This window comes from Macadamia integrifolia, chromosome 7 (genome assembly GCF_013358625.1).
Source record: "Macadamia integrifolia cultivar HAES 741 chromosome 7, SCU_Mint_v3, whole genome shotgun sequence".
Classification (NCBI taxonomy): Eukaryota; Viridiplantae; Streptophyta; class Magnoliopsida; order Proteales; family Proteaceae; genus Macadamia; species Macadamia integrifolia.
The window spans coordinates 10823554-10846615 of record NC_056563.1 but is presented as its reverse complement, the minus strand read 5'-3'; the positions used below and the strand labels follow the sequence as shown (position 1 = coordinate 10846615).

At 39.6% G+C, this 23062-nt stretch overlaps 1 protein-coding gene across 8 annotated transcripts; it reads right to left on the bottom strand.

Moving 5' to 3' along the window:
- Positions 1-1572: 1572 nt before the first annotated feature.
- LOC122084382 (G-box-binding factor 1) lies at positions 1573-17076 on the bottom strand. 8 transcript variants are annotated; one of them, XM_042652595.1, is made up of 12 exons: positions 16882-17076; positions 13655-13803; positions 13537-13584; positions 13331-13420; positions 13137-13223; positions 12515-12675; positions 12309-12366; positions 11583-11631; positions 11218-11504; positions 8537-8614; positions 5257-5382; positions 1573-2061 (listed from the first exon to the last, which is right to left on the bottom strand). In XM_042652595.1, exons 2-12 carry the CDS (start codon positions 13712-13714, stop codon positions 1915-1917), a joined length of 1191 nt encoding a protein of 396 aa, XP_042508529.1. In that variant the 5' UTR covers positions 13715-13803; positions 16882-17076; the 3' UTR covers positions 1573-1914. The 8 variants fall into 8 exon arrangements, with proteins under 8 accessions (XP_042508529.1, XP_042508526.1, XP_042508528.1 ...); XM_042652592.1 differs by having other exon boundaries at positions 13137-13232; positions 16882-17075; XM_042652594.1 differs by having other exon boundaries at positions 12515-12681; positions 16882-17075.
- Between the last annotated feature and the right edge of the window lie 5986 nt (positions 17077-23062).

Genomic DNA, 23062 nt, shown 5'->3' with positions numbered 1-23062 from the left:
GTTGGTTTGGTTTGGTTTGGGTTTGGGTTTGGGTTAGGGTTGAGTCAGTTTCGATGTGGGAATGGTGAAACCTAAAACCAAACCAACAAAAAAAATATTGGTTCTAATTTGGTTTTTCGGTTTTGCTTTGGTTTCTTGTAATGATTTGTAATCAGATTGGTTTCGGTTTTGGTCAGTTTGTGTCCGCTTTACCAAGCAAATTTACACAAAATTACGCCCAAAAAAAAATAATGAGTTTTGGGCTGATTTCGATGTCAGTTTCGGTCTGGGCTTTGTAATGGTTTGGGTCTGGTTTCAGGTTCATTAGGTTTTCTGTGCGGTTCGATCTGGTTTTGGTCATAATACCTCAAATCAAAACCAGCCCAATCAGTTCGGTTCAATGGGCTATTTCCTATTGGTCCGGTCGGTTTTACGGGTTCGGGCTAGGCTGGGGGCTTCGTGTTTTCATCTATATTCATATTTGCTATTGTTATTTGGCTTGTTACTTGTGGTTGTTGGTTGTTAAGGCCATAAGAATTGGATGTGACAATGGGTCAGGCTCTTATTCGACCCAAGTGGCAAACTCGGTCCATGGGTAATTTGGTCCAAATATTAATGTCTGAAAAATTCTCCTCCTGGAAATTTGTGAATGAACAAGTCTAAACAAGGGGAATGCCATTTTTCTGGTATCAGAAAGTTTGAAATGTAGATGGTGGACCTCATCGCAACAGTAAATTGTGACAAAGTGGTTGTGATTTGGAGTTGGGAAACGGCCACCGTACACTATGACCCTTTCCATACCCATAATGGTGAGAGCCTCGAGCATTAGATACACCTTTTTATTTAAAATGCAAAAGTGTAAAATGCCCAAATGAATCTGTTTTGACATTTCGTCACAATCCATTGTCTTGGACTGCTTGTTTAAAACAAGAGATGATGAGAATCAAATTAAACAGTAGCATCTAGGCGAATCTCCTCATTACAATTACTAAAAAGAGATTCTTTAACCAAAAAGAATGCTGCTCAATGTAGGATACCTATCCCCAATTTCAACCACTCATATCATGTATGATAAGAGTAATCAAAGATTTGATCTTTTTGAATTCTATCAGTAATTCACCATAGGCTCGGAAAACAAAGATGCGTATAAATGAGCTAATCCAGCAACATGAATAGAAGAATTCCTATGTTATGATCTTCTACATCCTAGGTCTCCCTGTTCCGTCATTTGGCTTATGTTCTTCATGTAGCATTCAGACCGAATGACTTTATGAACTTATATTGATACTTCCACATATTATGGGTAAGGTAGGAGACATCTCATTTTTTCCCCGGGGTATCTTTAGAATTACCACTTCTTAGCTTTCAATTCGCCTTGAATGTTGATGCTGAAACAGTCTTTGTAATGGCCAATGAGTTTCAATGTATTGTGCGTTTCTGTATTTACATAAGCTTCTATTTTCGTGCTCCTGAATATTCAGACCAAATTTTTTTTGGTCCCAGTGAAACTTAAGGGGACTCATATTCGAAGTATGAAGAGCGACACTTAGATGGGTCCAAAGTCCTAACTAGCCATCATCAAGACCAAAGATACAATCACAACCAATCATCCATTCATTAGACAGTACTAATATTTCAGAGAAACACACAGAGGCTAAGGACTAAAGTTACCTTGACACTGTCAACACAGAAAAATATCCATGAATGGGAACTTGTCATAACCATAGCAGTATAATACCTAATCCTCAGACTTTACAGCAATATACATATACAGATTCCTGGATTTGATGAGATTCTAAGTTCATAAAAGATGTCAGCTAGACTAAAAAGAAAGGGTTAAGACTCTATGAATTAGAACTGTTATGAAAAGATATCTTTTGTTCAATTAGAACCTGAATCAAGCTTTCCGTTAGATAAGAAGAAACTCCCTTCCTTCTAACAAGAAAGTGAGTCATCTTCCCTTGAAGCAACTTGTCCATTGCTGTCTCCATCGCCATTGCTAGAGTTGATAGCCATCTTAGTATTCATAGTTTCCAGATGATTAGCTATTGCATCTGGTCCATACAAACGGGTCAGCTCCTCCTGTTCCAGCATAATATCACTATCAGAAACAGCCTAATCAATAATCACGATAATGGCTTTCTGAAATCTAAAATGTGAATCTTCCTTGTTGAGTATTATAACCATAAAAATGGTTTTCCCCATTAGTATTTTGTCCATCCCCCATCAAGGCAGTAATAAGGATTAGGGGCAACCCTTGTTTATGTTTCTTGCTGACAGCAAGAAGTTAAACATTCAAACCCTCTCTCTAAGATTGTCCAAGGGGTTACCCCATGAACTAGCAATCCACCAAGTCTTCTAGCTTATCACATGCTAGTGAAGGTCTAGACAAATGACTATTTACTGTGAGCAGAAAAAAAGAAAAGGACAATCCGCTCTCATAAAGGCAGTGGCACTTCAATTGGACCAGTCAAGAAACTTCAATAACCCAAACTTGCCCAGAGAACACTGTTGCATTACTGTATAGAAGCCTAAAATATGTGGTAACAAAATTACCAAGTCAAGAAACCCTACTATTTTGTTTAAATTGATTCTGATGAAGTAAATTTTATCTTCTTATCTATTATTTTTTTTCCCACATGTTGCAACCGTTTGAAACTTTAAATTTTTTGCCTTCTATATACTTCTTCTGCAAGGCGGACGCTATCCTTGACCACAAACAGCATCCAAAAATATATTGCCCAGTCTTTCCAATAACTAGTGAAGGGTATATATGCATTCAGGAACATAAATAACTAGGATCACAAAAACGTCAAACCTTGAAACACAAATATTTAAATTAATGAATTAAAAGTTATTCATTCATTATAATAATAAGGGAACAGTTTTTGTGCACAGTTGTGTATGGTGCATCGGCCGTTCCATCTTTTAGGGGACAAAAATGGTATTAGACAGGGTCACTTTATGTCCATCTCATGAGTCATGACTGAAGTGATAGCCATGTACATATACAGCAATGAACATAACCTTTTGCCTAACAATAACAATAACAATACTAATAGGACTGAGGATTCGTTATATGAGGACGGCACGCCTATTTGTGCCACATGGAAGTCAAATCGGGTTGAAATTTGGTGGACAGGTAGACGCAAAGGTCCCTTGCTCACAATGTCAGGTTTCAGCCCTAATGAAATTTCCCACATATGACAGAATAAAGCATTGAAAAAAATCAGGATTACCAAGAGTTTTCATGCTCCACAAGGGACACATGGGCATACATGGGAGAGTACATGATTGAATTAGAGCTTCAAATTTGCCATGTGGCTAATCCAAACCATTCCCTAGATATCCAATGGTCAAAATTTCAGCATTATCTTTCCACATGGCACAACTAGGTGTGCCACGCACATAAGGAAATGTAGGTAGGCTGTCCACAGATCTTTTTTCCTAACAATAATAATCAGAATGATAGTCATAGTATGTAATTGTCAACTTGTATTGTTGTCTTGTTATTATTATAATTATTATTATATTATTAGAGGGATAGTTACCTAGGTATGGCACTGAGATAAGCTACTCTAAGTGGGTCAGGATTTAACTGCATAGCCGCTTAGTTGGCATCTGAGTTTGTTGACATGTAGTTCTCATCACCCTCAACTTGTGCCGTAAACTCCAACCCAGGAAGAGAGCAAGTGTTTTAATGTTAACTATGGTCAATGAATTGTGTAATTGGTGGATATTTGGGTGGGTCCATGTTATAAATGATCAAGATCCCCACCAGATCTCATTTGTCAAATTTCAACCCAAATGATACTTATGAGGTAAAAAATGTGACCAAAGTTTACAAATTAGAAACATACCATGGACCTCAATTGTAATAAGAGAGGTTTGTGGCATTCTAATAATCTTCTGTCGAAATTTTTTTTCTGACTTTGAACCATGTCTTGACCCCTATTACAGACTCAAATTGGATGAAACTTGACAGATGAGATAGGTGTATGATCCTCCATACCATGGACCCACCCATGTCAACAATTTTTTTCCACAAACCAACTTAATGTAGATTAATCATCAAAACAGGCTTGTTTTATTAGGAATAAGCCTAGGGTTGGGTTCCATAAATGTTGGGCCTTTGTTCCCATGTGTTTTGAGTGTAATATGCCACTTTTATGGGCCTAAAAGAAGGGCTCTAAAATTGAGTATGTGATTACTAGTTTGTTTCCTTTTTTCATTAGTTTCCTTTTTAGTTGGGGATTGATGGGGTTATTAGATTATTATTTAGTTTCTAATTTTAGTCCTCTAATTAGTTTCTAATTCCTATTTTAAGTTAGTTTCTAATTTCACTAGTTTACAATTTCAGTTTTTTAGTAACTACATGTTAGTAGTTTTGATAACTCAGTTTTAGTAATTTTGAGTTACTATTATTTGTAAACACTTCCCCCATCATTATAAATAAAGAGGGGCTCATACACAAAGCCCCAAGATTTTGAATATTGAAAAAAAGTTGCTGCTGGTAGCTGCTATGCTTCTACTGGTTTCTTTGTGTGTCTGATCACAGAACAAGGGATTGGTGTTTGATCCAGTTGACTCCTTGCGGCATGAAGTCCAGGAGGGTTCTACAGGTTTTTTTTTCTTATTCTCAAGTATATTCCAAGTTCTACTACTGCTCCACAAACCAGTTTTGGGTCTAGTCTGGCTTGTCAAATCTAGTCCTACATGACAACTGGTGAACTTTTTATAGAGAATGTTAACTTACACATTGATTTTTATGTTCGTGTCTTTACAGCTTGGCTTTCCCTTCTTTCAATAAAGTGATTTTTCAATCATAAAAACTAAAATAGAACTTTAAACCATGATGGAAAAGTTTAACATTTCTTTGAAAAAATGCTGCAAAATAATGGATGACCAATAATACAAAGGGAATAAGACGAAAACAGGGTGTCCATAGAGTTAAGAGTTCAACCACCAAATTTGAAATATGGCCAATCCTGCTGAGGGTTAGACTTATCTATGCAACAGTGGGGAGGGTCACACCAGCCCTCCATTCAAATAGGTAATCTATGTAAAGTTCTTCTCCAGAAACCACTTAAAGAATATTTTCCCCCTCTTTGTCCTCTTCTTGTTGTTGTCTTTTATTCAGTGGAAAATCCACATTCAAAGTTATACCCAGATGGGGAGAGAAATATAAGACTAAGCTAACAAGAAATAAAATTGGAAAAAGGCAATACCAAGAACTCCCAAAAAAAAAAAAAAAAAAGAGAAGCACGTAAAGCAAACCATTATGGAACTATTTTCAGATGTCAGCTTTGCGCATTCCTCAGCAAGCCTTTGCATCTCATCTTTGAGTGTGCGATTCTCATTTGATAGTGCATCCACCTTTGATTGTAGCTCTTCACATTCAGCCTGGAAGAACATAGAGGAGGAAATTCATAACACCCACAAAATAAGCTTCAAGGCTCCCAGCATCTAGCAAATTGGCAGTACAAAGTTATAAAAAAAAATAAAGTCTAGTCGAAGTACTAAAGCTTTAAGCATTTACCAGTGACATTTGGGTTAGGCTGACAGCCAATCAGAAGAAAACCACGCAACGAATAGATCTGGCTCTTCTCACCGTTGTTAATGGTATAAGGGTAGAGCCACCCCATGGACTGTTTGGTCCTACCATATTAAAAAACTCCTGACATCCAGTAACTTCCCACCCACCCCCCCAACCAAAAAAAGAAAAGAAAAGAAAAGAAAAAGAACAGAGAAGAACAAAATTCAAGAAGTTTCGCCAGAGAAATTCACTATGATGGATGTCACCTTCTCCTCCAACAGTTCCCTAACCTCCAATGAACAGGTCAATGAAGAATCTTGGAGAACACCAAAAGATAGTACTCTATTTGTTTAAGCCCAAGGCAATTGTTGATCAATCTAGCACCAAAGTTTTAAAGCCCATTAAATATTTGAGTTTGTTAATGAACAAACTGTCATTCTGATCTGCATAACCTAATTGCTCTTTGATTTCCACTCCCTTCCCTTTGAATCTTCCCCAACATTTGTCCACTTGGAAGCATTTCTCCAGCATTGATTTAAAATTATCAGTATAAAATAAAATAGAAAACATCTCATACATCCATAAATGAAACCTTTCTCCTAAAAGTTGTCTTAATTTGTCTTGATTCTGCTCCTCACTTTTCCATTTAACTTCCTTAAACTTATCTACCTACTCATGAAACTAAAATAGCTCATCTTCACCATCAAAATAGGATTGGCTATCTGGATCTCCCAAGCACTCCCAAATTCTAAAGGCACTACTAACATCATGACCTCCAAAACGTAAGGTCCAACACATTAAGTCATAAGCAGATGCCAGTGTCATAAATGTCATAAGAAACGGAAGACTAGCAAATTGTTGCATCATTTGAAAACTGAGAAGCTAATTGTAATTCACAAAACGTGAAAAGATTCTGTACATCTGGCCTCCACTATTTTCAGATAACAAAAAAGATAAAAAACTACAGATGAGCAACAGAGTAATGTAGAAGTAGGTTACAAGTAACTACTCCCAACAGATTACAACTCCAAACAAGACAATTCAAGACTCAAAACTAACTTGATAACACTTAGAAATAGAACTTGGGAAATAAAGGAAATAAACCAGAACCATCCCCACAGAATAAAAGGCAAATCACTACATAAACCCAGACAAAGACCCAATCGATTAGGAGAGAAAAAATGACCTGCGATAGGGTGAAAAAAGGAGACCTGCGGCTGGGCTGTGGAGCTCAGATTGATCTGAAATTCTGGTCGATGGGACGTCCCCGTAAGGGTAAAATAACACCCAAATATGGAAGACTTCTGATGGCTGGTGAGAGAGATACTCACTTTCTTGATTTCAGACCTAAAAGAGAGAATGTGAGATAATTCTGCAGGAACAGCAACTGGACTTCTTGGACAGCTTCCAGAAGAGGACCGAGTGGTCATATAGCAGCCTAGATCACACCCTTAAAAGGATTTACAGATCAGAGGTCAGAGGAGGGAGATATGGAGATCGATCTCTCTCCTAAAACCTTCACTGGTGCTGGTCGGTTCTGGACTGTAATGGCCTCTAACAAAATATGAATTGGACCTCTTGAATGTTACAGCAAATAAGGGTATCTCGGCTGTTAGAAGCAAAGAACGTGGGGTGACTATCTCGGCCGGGGCATCTCACCCACAGCTATCTCGGCTGTTAGAAGCAATTAGCTGCAATCTTTGTTTATTCAAATCTGAGAAATAAGAGTATAAGAGCTTCTCTTAAATAGAGGGCAGAACTAGCTAATAGCAGTCATAACAGAACTAGGAGTTGGACTCCAAATAGGACTAGATTAGAAATGTAATTGGAATAGGTAATTACGAGTCACTTAACTAATAGCCACTAATGGGTAAGTTACATTGAAATTGATGGGCCCAATGGGCTCAGCCTTTATTAATTGTTAATAACTTAAACTTCTTAAGTGACTAATTGATGGGCCCAATGGGCCCTTATTTGTAAATAATAACTTAGCCACTTAAGTGGTCCTAAGTGGCAGCTGATTGGGCTCTTTGGGCTCGGCTTTCCTCCTGCAATAGGTCAGCCCAAAGTGGGGATCTACATCACAGAGTATATCCTACATTCTTAGGACATTGATATGGACAAGAAGATCCAACTTTTAACATTTTTTAAATGATCAAATGTGTAGAACAAGAATTTGCTCACCATAACCACCAAAGTAAAGACCACTACGAAACCAACTAGCCTTCCAACAAGGAAACAATCCAGTAAACCACTTGCATGTTTTTTTATGCAAAATATTCATAATTTTTTTTCCCTGATCAAAGAAAGAGAGAATGTTTATTTACTTCAGCATATGAAACTGGTTGAAATAAGGCTAAACCCTAACACACATGACCATACAGCTTGAGCATATGTGATAAATTAGAAGCCAGGTCTATACAATAAGCAAAATAGATGTGACCATTATAGAGGATTTAATTCTGGTTCAGGTAAATTAAAACCATGAACTTTCTTTCAGTAGATGCTATTATTTTTAAGAAAGAACAAACTTGATGATTTTCAAAATGGATGTAAGTTTTAGTTTCCCTCCAACAAGAAATAATACATCCTGGACTTCTGTGGGCTCATGAGAATTTCTCTCCCCCCAGAGTTAGACCAACTCATTTATTTCAAAGTAATTCATGCAAATCCATTTCAGCTATATAAATGTTCTAACGTATAGTTATCGTAGAAGGGTTAGATGGAGATTAGTCTTTATCATCTCAAATTGGCTCACTTATATTTTGTGGCTCTCCCCTTTCCAGGACCATCTGATCTCACTCTCTTATCTTCCATGCTATACATAAAAAATAATAAATGACAAGAAAAGAACTTTAAACATTATTTATTTAACAGAAGAGGAAGGTATTTTTTATATTGGGAGGGAAGACTATGAGCAGTTAAAAGATGAAGCAAACAAGCGCTTATTTACTTCTATGAAATATAAAACATATATGGATGAGGATTTCAAGTAATAAGACCACAAAAATAAATGAATACCTGTTTGCGCAATCTTGACCTCCTAGCTGATTCCCGATTAGACTGCTTCCTCCTCTGTTTTTTTAGTTCACGTTCATCCTGCCCAAAAAAAAAAAAAGATTTTTTACTGGAAGCATTTCACAATAAAATTTTAAAAAACCAAATAAATTTCAAAATAAATTAAAACCAAGTAAACATTAAAAGCAGCATATGTATGTTATGACTTCATTAAAAAAGTTCCAAACTTTTCAAGCTGAGTAATACAGATGGTCACGGAAAACCCCGGTGGGGGACGGAAGATCCATACAGCCCTAAAATACATAATTTGGATAAAATATACACCAAACAAGGATTCAAAATATGAGATTCCAGTGCCCAAAACAGCCGTTATCAGCCGTTATCCCTCACAGTGGAACAGGCTAAAGTTAAACAATAGCAATAATCATATACAGAACTAGCACTCATGTCACATGTAAATCAGAAAAAGCACCCTAAAACAGTAGGGCATTTAAAATTAAAAAGAAAAAAAAAATGGAAAGGCCTATGATATGTCCATCAACCAGAACATTAATATGTATAGATGTAATTGGAATCAGAACAGGGAAAGGGAAAAGAAAAAACTGCCACACAACATCCAAGTATGCAAATTATGTCTGCACTTTGAAATTCTTTTTTTTTGGAAAGAAGATAAAAGCCGCGCTCAAAATACTCCATTTCCAGTTCTATATTGTTTTTTGCATTGCCTTCTGCTATAGATCACATATATGCATTGATCCACACAAATACACATGAGGATTTGCCCCAGGGAAAACTAGTCGGAAAAACATAGTTGTCAAGTCGATGCCTAGGTGCCTTGCTGGTGTCTCCTTAAATTTTGCCCCCCCTCGACGGCCTTGGTTCCCCTAGGCGCTGTGACAACCATGCGGAAAAATGAGTTGGCCAGAGGACCCCACCAGAAGCAACAAACCAGATAAGAATATCAAAGCAGCAGAAGTGACACCATTTTCTTTATCTTGGTTCAATCACCATAAGGAGGGACAGGATGAAAAGAGTATGAGCAAAGGAGAGAGCTTAAAGATACATTCAGAGTGCCGTCTGATCAGTACATACTGTCAAAAATGATGTGAAAATTTTGATGGAATGCATACTTTAAGAGCAAACTTTTTGGCAACCAATAAATAAAGAAAACATAAACAAGTACAGTTATGATTACAGAAGCTACAATCAATGAATGGTAAGAACAACGAGGATTAAGATTCTATTAGGAAGAATATTTACAACAATACGAGAATACTAGGATAGCAACAATAGACGGCAAGATCAGGAAAATTCGAACAAGTGGTTGAACCATGTGTAATGAATACAGCTGGTTTACACCAACAGTTGCAATGGACGGTATTATATGTAGATAAAGCATCAAGAAGAGGAGGGCCAGAATAGAAAAAAAAAAAAACCGTTCAAGGCATCGCCTAGGTGTCCAGACGGCTCAGCCTGGAACAGCGCCTTGTTGGTGTCACTTTAATTTTTTTACCCTTCTCCAATGCCTTAGGTCACCTTGTGCCTTGACAACTATGCTGTTCACATGGACAGTGTGGACCCATATGACAGTTTGCTGGAGGTTTTGTTGAAGTATTTGTTACTTGTGGTAGAAAACTCTCATCAGATCTTGTTGGACCCAAGGACAGCTTGCGTTGGAAGAAAGATGCTGCCAAGATCTTTTAAAGTTTGCCTTTTAATAGGTTCTATTTTTCTGTTACCTTAGATTTATTAGTCTTTGGCACCTTCTATTTCGGTTAATAGCTAAGATCTTAGTTAGCTTTTTGTACAAGTCTCAAATATTGCTTTGTAAGAGATATTCTATTTCTCTTTCTTTCCTTTTTGGTTTTAGTAACTATCATTATATATGTAATGGACCATTGAGAGTCCTACCAACGATTTTGAGAAAGAAAAAAAGAATTGTTTTACAGCCATGTTGCTGTGAGAGAGTTTTCTGGGAGAGTGTGGTGAGAGGTCATTGGTGAGAGACCAAAATACGGCAGGAAGCCGTGGGTGCGAGACCTATCCATTCTTTCCTACTTCTCTCTTTGCTCTTTGTGATTCAACCTATTCCTGAGAAGCATTTGAAGGCCTGTTGCTACCGCTGAAAGTTACTGTTGGACAGCCTGTTGATCCTTAGAGAGAGAGAGAGAGAGAGAAATCAAAGGCATGACTGCTTGGATAAACTCAAATTGAATCGTGGTACATATCTTAACAATAGGGATTCTCTAGAAGGCCTCTGTGACAGAACCAAAGACTTAGAGTAGTACCTGCGTAGGAGAAAGCAAGAAGAGGAAGAGAAAAAGTAACTTACGGTGGAGAATAGGATGCCTCCAAACCGTGGCCCAGCAATATATATATATATATATATATGTTCTTTGGTGGTGAAATTACAAGGACCTGTTGGGTTCATTTGTTATTACACAAAAGCCCCAACTAAGTAATGAACTATGAAGACTATAAGAAAGAAACATAATAACAAGTTAACTTTAACAGCCTCAACAGGTTAGTTGAAAACAGGTTGGTTAAGCAGGCCACTTTTATCAACCTATATCATCATAGAGCAACATATATCCTTGTTAGATAACTTGGTATCCTTAGAATTTATTAGATAAATTGACATACAGAGCATTAAGAGAGCATAAGACAGCAGTGAAATATCTAACTTGAATCCACATGTTTTCAGCCACAACCCCCTCCCGTCCAACCATTGGTGCTGAAGCCACTGCTGGTAAGACACCAGATGCATTTGGTCTCATCTTCATGGGCACACCTCCAGGTGATCCATTCCAAAGGTCCATTCCTATGTTCAAATTGGTCGCAGGCATAGTTACTGCAGACTTCCCTGGCGCTGAAACTGGAACATTTGCAGCTGGTTGACTCCTTGCATTGAAAGATGATTCAATAGGTGTGCCACTGTATTGAGCCGTACTTGTGTTCTGTGCATTTGCACCTGAGAGAATTCTTCAAGTAACAAAACTAAAACATTTAATTAAAGGCAGAGTGGAAGTGCTTCAGATAAGAATGGTACCATCTGCAAGCATCTGGTCAAAGCTCCTCTTCTTACTCCCCGATAGCTCCTGAAGAGAAAAAAAAAAAATCATACTGATAATTTGGCAAGAAACATCAAGTTTAAAATAAGTAACAAATTGCAGCAGCAAAGCAGCTGGACCATTGGCAACTGCTGCCAAGTCCTTAGAGGGAAATTTACCACAGCTCCCAACTTCGGCTAATGCAAAGTTAAGGAAAACTAATGCAGATCGATCAGAGGATGTGGCGGTAGTGGATTTTCTTTTAGAATAGAAGGAAAGGGATAGCTAGCAATGGAGCTGCAGGGATAGGAAAAAAAGGGAATCACGAGGACGAGGAAAATGGAGAAGTCGTGGGCCACAAAATCTTACCTATATACTTAATCCCGTGTACAAAATTCAGACCCCAAATATGCGGTTATAGAAGAAACTCATTACTCAATAAACCCAAAAATAAGAAGTCCAAGGTCCATAAAGCCCAACCATGGACCAAAATAAAGTCTTTTTGAGGCCCAATTGGACAATCGTAACTACATAAAAAAACTCTCAACATTCTATTTAATGGACCGAGTTAGTGATCACTGGCCAAAGTCAGATATATCAGCAATGTCTTTAGCCCTTGAGAAATTTCTTCTAGAAAGGAATAAAAAAAAAAAAAAAAAAAAAAAAAAAGACAAAACAAAACAAAACAAAACAAAACAAAACAAAACAAACAAACAAACATATACTTGCTGGTCAGTATTCTGATCACTTGCAGCTGATGAGCCGTCACTTCCACTTTCAGCACTGCTTATTTTTACAAAGAAAGTATTCCACAAAATGTCAGTTGATACAATTATAGAAACTGAGAAAAAATTACAAAATATATGAGAAGGAATATGGTAAAATAGAAGTAAGTTAAAGCACGGTCATATAGAAGTTTAAAGTAAACTACCTCTGCGAAGGATCATCATTCCCAGAACAAGAAGCAGCCTTCCCACTTCCCACAGACCTCCCACCAGTATTTCCCGAATTTCCCTTGGGTTTTTTTACTGAACTCCGTTCATTTCCATTAGGGGCTTTTCCTTCCATATTTGCAGTTGTTGGTGGAGCACCCTGAGACTACAGAGAGAATTTTAGAGAATGCATAGGTGAGTAATTATTGTGAGAAATTCACAAGTGTCCTCCAGTTTCCATCACTCTCCTTCCAACAAACTGTCAGTGAAAAGAAAGGAACTAGAAAAGATATCTCCAAACATTTCAAGAAATTTTAATAGGAAAAGGAAAATGGGCACAATAGAGAGACAGAGAGAGAGAGAGAGAGAGAGAGAGAGAGAGAGAATGATGCATAGTTGTCAAGACGTCGCCTAGGCGTTTGTGCACTTTGGTCGCCTAGACAGGTGCCTTGGATGCCTCGGTGGCGTCGCCTTGCAATGAAGCCACCTCCAACACCTTGGGTCGCCTGGACGCCATGACAACTATGGAATGATGGATTCTGACTTCAGAATTCAGATATCAAATGAGATTATAATATTACAAAAAAAATGTAAAATAATGCAAAAGAAGACCATGCTCACCATAGCCATGTTCGGATGAGCATACAGTCCTCCATGAGGATATAGAGCAGGATATGGAAGTGGGGTTCCATATGGTGGTATTAAATGCTGAAAAGGCTTGAGGAAAAAAATCAAATAATTAAGTATATTCGTTCAACTGATGTAATAATAGCATGTACTTCACTTTATAGTTTCAGAAAAAGGGAGATGCTCACCTGACTTCCCCAAAGATAAGGATGGGGAGTTGGAGAAGAAGCAACAGGTGAGGTGAAAAAGGGAAGAGTAGCACCAGGACTATAGTATGCCTATTCAAAAAGGTGAGCAGTGAGCTACTGAAAGAATTAAGCCAGGTACGGGATAAACAAATTCAGGAAGCCTTACAAACAAAAAAAGTGAAGCCCAACATATTTTTATAGTAAACCTGCAAAGGAGTTGACCAATCAGGATATGAAGGCGTTGTAGGTGTCTCCTGTAAATTAAGAGAGATTTGTCAAAAAAAAAAAAAAAATACTGAGAGAAAGGACAGGAGGGAAGGTCACCTGAGTTGAGGCAGTTGGTTTCAACGACTTAGCAGGTGTACTTTCATCCCCAGAGCCCATTTTTCTCCGTAGTTCATGCACTTACAGCCTCTTCGGACTAAATATTTTATCAGAAGATCTCCTCGATTATCAAGGATTTCAAGAAATCTCTGAAATGATCAAACCAGTTAAACCCAGTTAAGAGTCATATTAGTCAATGGTATTTTCAGTTTAGATCCAATTGATCACTTGTACGTTTGTTCTCCTGCCAACCAGATTGCAGTACATACATAACGTTTAGACCAGATAAAACAGTCATAAAGAGTAGATTGTTCTATTTACCAACAACATAAGATTTTTTCCACAAGAAAAATCACAGCATCAAATTCTTGTATTGGGTCAAGTAGCTTCCATTGGAAGCTGTGTTGTAGAAGTCAGAGACCATTCCTAACATAAAACATACCTTGGACAATATTGCTGAAAGTTGTATGACAAGGGACTCCTCAGTCAGACGACTCAGACCATGATTTACATCCGTAGGTTAGTCATAGCATGTTCTATGTATAGGATAAATTTGTGCGGTGAATAGGACATTTTTGTCAGTTGCATTCTTTACCTTTGTCTATAGCCAAAGGGTTCAAGGAACAGATTAATATGATACCTGATTTGTCTCCAGAATATTACATGGAGGATTCACAAGAATTTCTGAAACCTTTTGAAGGTTGACCCAACTATGTCCAATAATTGGGTTTCATTCATTCCCTACATAACCCAAGTGATGCCATGAATCTATACTGATATAGTTACGACACTTAGAAGACTTATAACAAGCCCTCCATCTTCTGCCAAACTATTTGGCTTGATTTTAAAAGGATTGATCCATGGTTTCAGATTTGATATTCCATTCACAAAACTTAAGAACTCAATGAATTTGACTGTTTGAAAAGACTTCCATGATTTTCCATTGTTCAGCATTTTCACACTTTAATTTCTATTGCACATCCCTGCACAACTGCCTACCTTTCCATAGGTTTGTATTTACAGTTCAATTTCTCTAAAAGCTAGAGATATTGATATTCACTTGTAATAGATAGAACTCAGTCCTTGTTCAAAGGAGATTTCAGAGCTGACGTGATGCACGAACCATAATATTGAATAGAATATTTGTGGGGCCCACGAGAGACCCTTCTAATTCATGAGACACATGTAGTGCCGAATATGGTCAAAAGTTGAATGGGGCAACTGGATTAATAGCATCAGAAATTTTCTATTTTAGCTACCTTTAATTTCCTTATGGACCATAGGGTTAATTTAGTTTTTTTACTATCCATTTTGTCACTTCGTGTGGCATTCAATTTAAATCTAGTCAACTTTAGTATCATTTTGGGTCAGTTTAGGGTTGTCAATTTTACTCAGAATTTAGCTGATTTGGTGGAGGGCCGGTAGGAGAAGGAAAGAATTCTGAGATAAGTCATAGAGTTGCGGGGGGGGGGGGGGAGGAAATTGCATATGAAGAAACTGGGAGGAGAAGAAGATCGCACAATCACTCTGGCCAAGTAGGCACTCACAAACAGTTCACTATTTGCCCAATGAATTGGGTTACAAGCATATTTATAAAAACGAAATTAAAAGTTTCCCAATTGAAGTCTAAAACTGAAATAGAAATAAAATTTCCTAATTATCTAATCCAACCTATATGGAATCAAACTTTAAAATTAAAACTGGAATGAAACTCTAGCCTAACTGAAAGATTACAAGATAAATCTAAATAAGTAAATAAAGAAACTACTAATACTCTACTAGACCAAAGACCCGAATTTGGGTCCCAATTCACAGTTTGGGTTCCCAAACAGATTTGGGTCAATCCATGGAAGCGCTCCTGCATCATGTTCATATTTAATTTCTCTCTCTTACCTCTATCTAAGCATCCAGAAATCATTGGTTCCAAAAGGGAAAAAAGTCTAGTTTTTCATGCCTACTCCATATTGTCAGGATAAAACTATTAAGTTATTTTAATTGCCAAGTGGACAGCTAGAACTGGTTGGTGCGACCAAAATATCAACATAGATCCAAAATCATGCTTTTATTACTCCCTAGTCTGACTTTGGAAAACATGTTCTGAATTGAATTATCCCGCCAATATGTTTTTCTCATGTAGTCCTTTTCTGTCAACAAGTAGGCCTCTAAACTATTAAAGATATCAAAACTGCTGAGTTATAAGAGAGCAAAACAAATTCCTCTTTGTTTAAGTAATGCTGTGAGTTCAGCTCTTCCCAGTGTCACCCCTTCCAAGTTTACATCTAGGGATGGAGCCTACAGTTTTCACCTTTTGGTACTAATGGAACCTTTACAAGTTGATAATTGCTCTCAGGGAATTCTACAAAATCCCCCTGTTAGATTCCTATAATCCTTAGAATATTGCAACTCCCTAAACACCTTTTAATCCTAAAAGCTTCAAGAACTCATTACAGAATTTTAAAATTTTACATTTAAGACTTCAGATTTGGTCCCCCAAAATACAGGTGAACAAATTCAATGAAAATAAGAGAAAGGAGATGCACGAATACAAGGGATATAGAATGTTACTTAAAGGTACATCAAAGAGAATATATTTGCATCCATTCATCAAAAACCAAGCCACTACAATCCTCCCAGTATCACAAAACAACAGGAAATATTACATATTCGCAAAACCTACTTTTTGATAGAACAGTTTCAAGTTGATACAAATCCCAATCATCCTGAGATTAACATTCTCAATGCAAACAATCATCCTAAAAGGATCTAAAATAGAAAAGTAATTCGAACATTCAAGCAATCCCCAGCATACTAAAATAGAAAACTAAATTCAAGATTCTGTTTTTCTTGACGAGAGATAAATAATTCAGTGTTCATCAAAGACGAAAGAAAGATCCCCTCACGCTTCAATGGAAAATTCGGGATCAGCCTGACCAATTCCAAAAGCAAAGTCCATCCAAAGATCCAAACAGAACAAACTGTTATAAACCATTGTAAGAAACAAGATAAACCCAGACTACCTAACCTGAATAGCAACACAAACTCAATCCTACTCAGTAGCTGCAAGGGTGGGGAGTGAGGAATTGCCCCATTAACAACCCCTACTCCCCCACCCACACACGAACACAAAAAAGAAGAAGAAGCAGAAGAGAGCACCACAAAGAGAGAAATCCAGGTTGAAGAAGCTCCCGGGCGAACAAGGAGAGAAAAGGAGAGAAAGAGAGACTTGCCCGTTTTCATGGCGTGAACAGAAACGAGGAGTGAGGTGGATGTCCAGGTCGGACAGACAGGAGAGAGTGAGTCCAGGTCTCAAGGCTGCGCAGCGGCCGACACTATACGCTATAGTAGTGGTTGGTGCCCCGCCTGTGCAAGATTTCCTCCTTGTCTCAACTCGGTTACCCTCGTTCTTACCTTTTTTGCCTCTTTCCCCTCCCAAAACCCTCCCTCAAAAAATAATTAATGAATAGATTTAGTGCATAGTACCGGCTTATCTAAAAAACCGATACAATACTGATATGGATTGACATGGATCAGATGGTAGCGGACAATTTTACCGATCCACCCGTTACATTGACAAATCAGTCAAATACCAAAATTGGTGGCTAGCAAACCGTGCAGTATCGGCCGATCCATGCAATACTGGAACACAATTAGAGAAAAACGGTCTGTCTGACCCATGGATTTAGTGTACAGTATCGGATTAGGTATCAGCCATCTTAAAAACATTAGTTTTCCAAAAAAAAAAAAGACTTTTTTAATAGTTTTTCTCCTGATCCGTACCATTTTATTGATACAGTATCGACTAGGTATCGGGTGGCTAACGATACCGTTAAATATCGGCCGATACAGTTTGGGCTCGTGTAAAATTCTCTTTTACTGTTACTCACTTTCTTCTCCTTTGGCGCGTGCCTCGACAACGTATCTCGGCGTCTACACGTTACACTTGCTGTGCCTGCCGTGGCGGTGTGGCCTTAGAAACAGCAGAATTAGGGTTTCAAGAGACACCTGGCTTACAATATGGACGAGCAGCTGTCATATCCTGATTGGTTGTGGGTATTTAAACTGATGAGGATGGCTACCAAACCGCCAACACGTCCCTGGGTCCCATTGGCAACTAACGGATAACTTAAACAAATACTAAAACTCTCCCTCGTCGAAACGGTTCAAGATATTCAAATCAAGCGTAGAGTAGCGGGGGGCCCACACATCGTTTGATCCAACGGCTGAAATTAGAAAATTGTCTTTTTTCCTATTCTCCAATATTTTTGTCACCGTCTTTCTCCCGCAAGACGTCATCTGACGACGCGAACAACCTTTCGTGTCTGAATCTTTTTTCTTTTTTTTTTAATCTTTAATCTTTAATCTTTAATCTTTAATCTTTAATCTTTAATCTTTAATGGTATAAACGGACGGTAGTGAAGATAAAGCGAGTAGGGATCAGCATCAGGAAATTGCCGATCTGAGGCTTCAACTGGAGGAAAACGATGGGTCCTTCCTGCCTTCATTCGTCCCTGCCAAGTCTACAACTTCAAACTCAACGAAGAATTTGAAGATTGGATATGGGTCCGATGATCTACCAATGATTCGATCAAGCTGGGGATTGATTGCACACCTAGGCCTAGGGGTGTAAAATGGTGCGATTTTAGTTATTCGGTTCGGTTTACATTTTGATAAGATAAAATCAAAATTGCACCAGATAGAAATAAGGTGAAATTAGAATTATTTTCATTCGGTTTCAGTTTTAACGGTTCACAATCGGTTTACATGGGATTAATAATGTCGTTTTAGAAAATGGTTTACATCCTACAACTAGCATGAATCATACATATATTAAATTTCCTAAAAAGTTAAGACAATATACATTTATTTTGCCAAGGACAATAAACTTTCTATATAAAAGACTACATATATTATAACTAATTAACTATGATCCTAGAAATTAGAAAATCAACTAGTGTCATTGTGTGAAAGTGAAGCTCCGTTCTCAGTTAGTACTTTGTTTTTTTTTTTTTTTTTTCCTCCCTTTTTTTTCATAGAGACCTATCGAAATTCAAAACACTTTAAGTATTTAATACTAGGTGCCGGTTAACCATCCATTTTTCGGTTTAGTTCGGTTCTGAACCAGAATTATGGCCTATAAAACCAAAACCATATCAATTTAATACGATGTGGTTCGATCTGGTTATAACGGGTCGATTTTGATTCATGTAAACGGTTTCGGTTATATATTGACACTCTTACCTAGGCCTTGGCTTGCTTAATGGTTTGAAATGTTCATTGGAGTACTTGCTTGAGGGTTGGTCACTTGATCAATTTTCTCGCAAGTGAATCAGTGCTTGGTCGGTACAATTGCTGCATAGATCTACTATATAATGGCCAATAGGTTCTTGAACTTGATTTTAAAAAAAATTGGAATCGGTTTTCTCGTCTACATATCCTCTATTAAATTTAACAATTCGAAATTGATCGACACCTACACATTGAACCAAAAGGGGTGCATTGAATAGAGAACACTTTTTTTTTTGCTAACAACGGGTATCCAAACCTTCGACCTGACTAGTCCTGCAGACTCATAGTGACTCCATAACCTCATAGACCAGGTCATATCGGAGTTGAATAAGAACCATTCAACTTTGAATGGCCCAAGGTGTGCCTAGTGGGAGTCAAACTTAGGATGTCCGAGTTTACGGCTCGCACCAAGTTCGTTGCTCACCAATTGTGCTACCCCCTTGGATGGAATAGCGAACACTTCCCTCTAATATATTTTCACTTTATTTCCAAGTTCTAACCTAATATACTATTGAATGTTTTCTTCCCATTTTATCCATTTCGTTTGACTCACTTCACTTATCAACGAAATTTTATATCACCTACTTTTTTGGGGGGAAATTTACCACGCCACCCCCTAGAGAATACCACAATGATGAGACCACCTCCTTTGTTTCATCAAATTATTCTCAAACCCCCTGATGAGGGTATTTCTTCCCAACCACGGCACGGACAAGGACCGGTCCTGACTAATGTTGCACTTCGGCCCACCATCAGGGCGTGCTACCACCTCGACCCTCCATCAGGCCATGCTGCCACCTCAGCCCTCCATCAGGCCGTGCTTTCACCTCGGCCCTCCATTAGGCCATGCTGCCACCTCGGTCCTCCATCACGCCGTGCTACTACCTAGGCCCTCTATCACGTTGTGCTGCCACCTCGGCCCTCCATCAAGCCGTGCTACCACCTCGGCTTGTCATAGTCAAGGTGCCCAGAAACGTGCTCTCATCCACTCCTACATTCAAGGAACGTAATCCTTGATCACGAGGGCAGGACTCTATCCACTATACGTCATCAGAGGTGTCCACCCCTCTCATGACTTGCACCTCTGAGATCAATGGAGAATATTCTTAGAATATTCCCTAGAACCCGGAATATTCTCAGAATCACAGAGCCACTCCTCTCAAGGACTCTATGCCTTAAACAGGACTCTTCACAATCGTCTCTCACTCTCCCTCCATCAGCAGCCTATAAATACCAAGGTAAGCCTCCATCATAGGGGATCGATCACTCACTTCTCTTACTAAAAAAGCTCTCTTGAGCATCTGTTGTGGAAAGATCTGCCTTAGGCATCGGAAAGTCCCCCGTCGGGTCAACCCAGCTCTCCCCTATCATCCCTTCTGTGCAGGTCGGCGAAAGCACCAGAAACTACAGGGAAGGTCATCCGATCAATTTTTATAGCATCGATTGGAGCCGTCTGTGGGAAACAATTACAAAAAGTCACCTTGGACCAATGCAATTAAGGAGTGAGAAGGTCATTTCTTCAATGACAATGCGAGCAAGATCCACCTGCGAAGTACCACTTGGACGTCCCCATTCACCACCAATGGCAGAGCAAGAAAAAGTCCCAGCAAAGACTCCTCCACGAGGACCCCAGCAAACCAGGCCTGATGCGCAAGTTGCCTAGGGAGAGGGAGATCAATGCGAGCAAAACCCTCAGCTATCTCGCTATGTCCCATCATCCCAGGTAACTCACCCAAACATGGAGGAGCAGATGCAGAACTTACAACTGCAGGTGTTAGCTACAAACACACTGGTGCGGGACTTTATACTCCAGTTCGACTCGGCACTTCCAGTGCCACGGACTAGTTCAGCTCAGCTGCTTAGGCCTGTCCAGGGCAGACATCTCAACGATAAATCTCCTGACAATAGTATCACTCCTTAATCAACAGCTAGGAGGGGGTCGGCCAGAACGTCACATACTATTCATTCGGTACCCCCCCCCGCTCTCCTACTGAGGGCGGAGGCAAGGTCCCATTCCTGCCTAGAACATAAGAGCTTGTCACTTCCCGCATCACCGGAGTCCAGAGACACATGATGCCCATAGATCCCCACCCCGAGTAGGAAGAAGCTAGCTGTCACCTCAAAGACTCACTAGAGGCGCGCGTCCGCACAGCAAAGAACGAGAAAATTCTCAGAGGATAGTTCGGCGAGATCAACCCATTGGAGGTCATGACTCGCCCACCAGGCCGACCAGACGCGCACCATGGCAAGGTCAGGATCAGCCTGGTGGTCACCAAGGCCGAGGAAGAATCCCCATAAGAGGTGAAAGGGCACGTTGATCCCCGGATTACCGAGTTGAGGAGAGAAGGGACGACCTGGAGAGCCGCATCCAGTGCCTCACTGAGTGAGTTGAAGGAATGCAGAGGCAAAGGCACCCGACCGACATAACTGTAACTCCGACTTATAATGCACTATACGATGAACTGATAGACGCCGAGCTGCCCCCAAATTTTGTGATACCCGTCTTCAATGGATATGATGGCACCACAAATCCCTATGATCATCTATTGTACTACAGCTCGGCCATAACGGTTCATAGTAAGTCAGATACCATTCTCTACCGAGCCTTCGTAGCCTCATTATAAGGAGCTGTGCTAGTGTAGATGTCGTACTTGGTGCCATGGTCCATCCGTAGCTATAAAGAGCTGACAAGAGTGTTCCTCACACGTTTCCAAGCAAGTATGAAGTAGAAGCAAACTACGCAAAACGTGATGAACATGAGGCAGGGAGCAAGAGAAACTATAAGAGAGTTCCTTGCCCGATTGACCAAGATGACACTAGAGGTAAAAAACCTACCGGAAGGAGTGGCGTATAGCATGTTTTACAACGGGATAATGCACCCTGATCTAGTCTAGTCTCTGGCCCTCAACTCACCAGAAATAATGCCCGAACTGTTGAGATGGTACAATCAATACGTCAACATGGAGGAAGTTCTAGCCGCCAGAGGAATAGCTAACAGGGGTGATCAGTCGGAGAAGGAGAAGAAAAGGACTCTGAGGCCTAAGGACGACTCTCGCGAGCCGAAGAAGAACATAACAGATCGGCCGCTTGACACAGCTGAACCTGAGCAATATGAGCTTGATCGTTCCCAAACAAACCTGCTCTTAGAGATCTAAGATCAGAAGTATTTTCACTAACCCAGGCCAATGACAGCTAAACCAGAAGAGAGGAACCCCAACCGGTATTACCGATACCACTAAAACCGTGGACATGACACTGAAGACTGCAAGTCTCTGTAAAGGAAAATTGATGAGCTCATCAAGGCTGGATACCTTAGCCAGTATTTGAAGCAGAAATATAGTGGGAACTGGCCCGAGCCGAGGAGAGATGATGCCAGGTCGAGCCGAGATAGGACCAAGCCGTCCAAGGACCCAGCCACGGACCAAGCTGACGCTTACAATAACTAGCCCATGGGTCCAGCCATCATAACAATCATGGGCGGACCCACGACAGAATCAGTCAGAAAATCCAAAGCCCACGCGCAGTTTGTATGCATCACGGAACAATTTGTCAAAGCCCTCAGAACAGATCCGCCCATTACATTCTCTGACAGAGATGTGGAAGAGTTGAACTGGCCTCACAATGACACTGTCGTGGTTCAAATAGTGGTGGCCAACCACCCCTTCCACAGGGTCCTAGTGGACATGGGAGCTTCCGTTGACCTCATGTTATACGAAGCCTTCATAAAACTAGGGCTTAGCACCGGGGCCTTAAAACCAACCCCAGGACCCTTGTACGGATTTTCAGGCATGCCAGCAGAGCTAGAAGGAGTTGTTGACTTGCCTGTAACCATCGGACATGGAGCTCAGATAGCCACTACTATGGTCTCTTTTATGGTTGCCAAGATCGCCTCACCCTATAATGCCATCCTTTGCTGACCTAGTCTCAATGGTCTTGGGGCGATTGTGTCCACTAAGCACATGAAGGTCAAATTCTCCACTAGTAATGGAGTCGGTGAATACAAGTCCAGTCAGAAGGAATCCCGAGAATGCTATGCCAACTTTATAAAATCTGTCAAGAAACCGTGCTCGGGCCTAGCATGCATGGTAGAAATTATTGATTGCCAAAATGAAAGCCTCCTGA